At 35.4% G+C, this 823-nt stretch overlaps 1 protein-coding gene across 1 annotated transcript in view; it reads right to left on the bottom strand.

Annotated features, from left to right (window-relative positions):
- LOC136795291 (zinc finger autosomal protein-like) overlaps window positions 1-717 on the bottom strand; it is a 15,601-nt gene extending 14,884 nt beyond the window's left edge. The window contains exon 1 of the mRNA XM_067045397.1: window positions 63-717. Coding sequence (XP_066901498.1) covers window positions 63-717 — 655 coding nt within the window. The remainder of the gene's footprint in view (window positions 1-62) is intronic.
- Between the last annotated feature and the right edge of the window lie 106 nt (window positions 718-823).

The following is an 823-nucleotide window of genomic DNA, read 5'->3' as shown; positions in this document are numbered from 1 at the left end:
ATTGCTTATATGACAGGATATTATATGTGATTTTAGATGACTAATGGTTAATGCTTTATGACTGCAATGATGACATTGATAAGTCTTCTCATCTGTATGACGGGCCCTCATATGAGATTTTAAATTGCCATTTGAAGTAGTTTTATAATCACAATATGGACAGTGTTGAGGCTTCTGATCAGTATGACGGGCCATTATGTGTTTTTTTAAATTACGAGTTTGAGCTGATCTATATTGACAATGAGGACATTTATGAGGTTTCTCTCCAGTATGACGGGACATTATATGAATTTTTAAGTCACCCATTTGAACTGATTTATATTCACAGTGTGGACACTGATGCGGCTTCTCACCAGTATGTCGAGCCATTATATGTGATTTTAAACAACTAAGTATACCTGTATTATAATCACAATGTGGACATTGATAAGGTTTCTCGCCTGTGTGACGGGCCCTTATATGTACCTTTAAGCATCCTTTTTCAACTGATCTATACTCACAATGAGGACATTGATGAGGCTTTTCATCAGTATGACGGGCCATTACATGTGATTTTAAACTACTAAATATAGCCGTACTGTATTGACAATGTGGACACTGATATGGCTTCTCCTCTGTATGACGAGCTCTTATATGTACTTTCAAGCATCCCATTTTAACTGATTTGTATTCACAATGAGGACACTGATGAGGCTTTTCATCAGTATGGTGGGCCATTATATGTGATTTTAAACTACCAGGCATAGCTGCTTTATATTCACAATAATTACAATGATAAGGTTTATCACTAGTATGACGGACCTTTATATGTTTTTTTAAATTA

Source organism: Halyomorpha halys, unplaced genomic scaffold (genome assembly GCF_000696795.3).
Source record: "Halyomorpha halys isolate HHAL.00 unplaced genomic scaffold, Hhal_1.1 Scaffold308.1, whole genome shotgun sequence".
Taxonomy (NCBI): domain Eukaryota; kingdom Metazoa; phylum Arthropoda; class Insecta; order Hemiptera; family Pentatomidae; genus Halyomorpha; species Halyomorpha halys.
The sequence above is the reverse complement of the archived record's forward strand: the minus strand, read 5'-3'. Positions and strand labels throughout refer to the sequence as shown.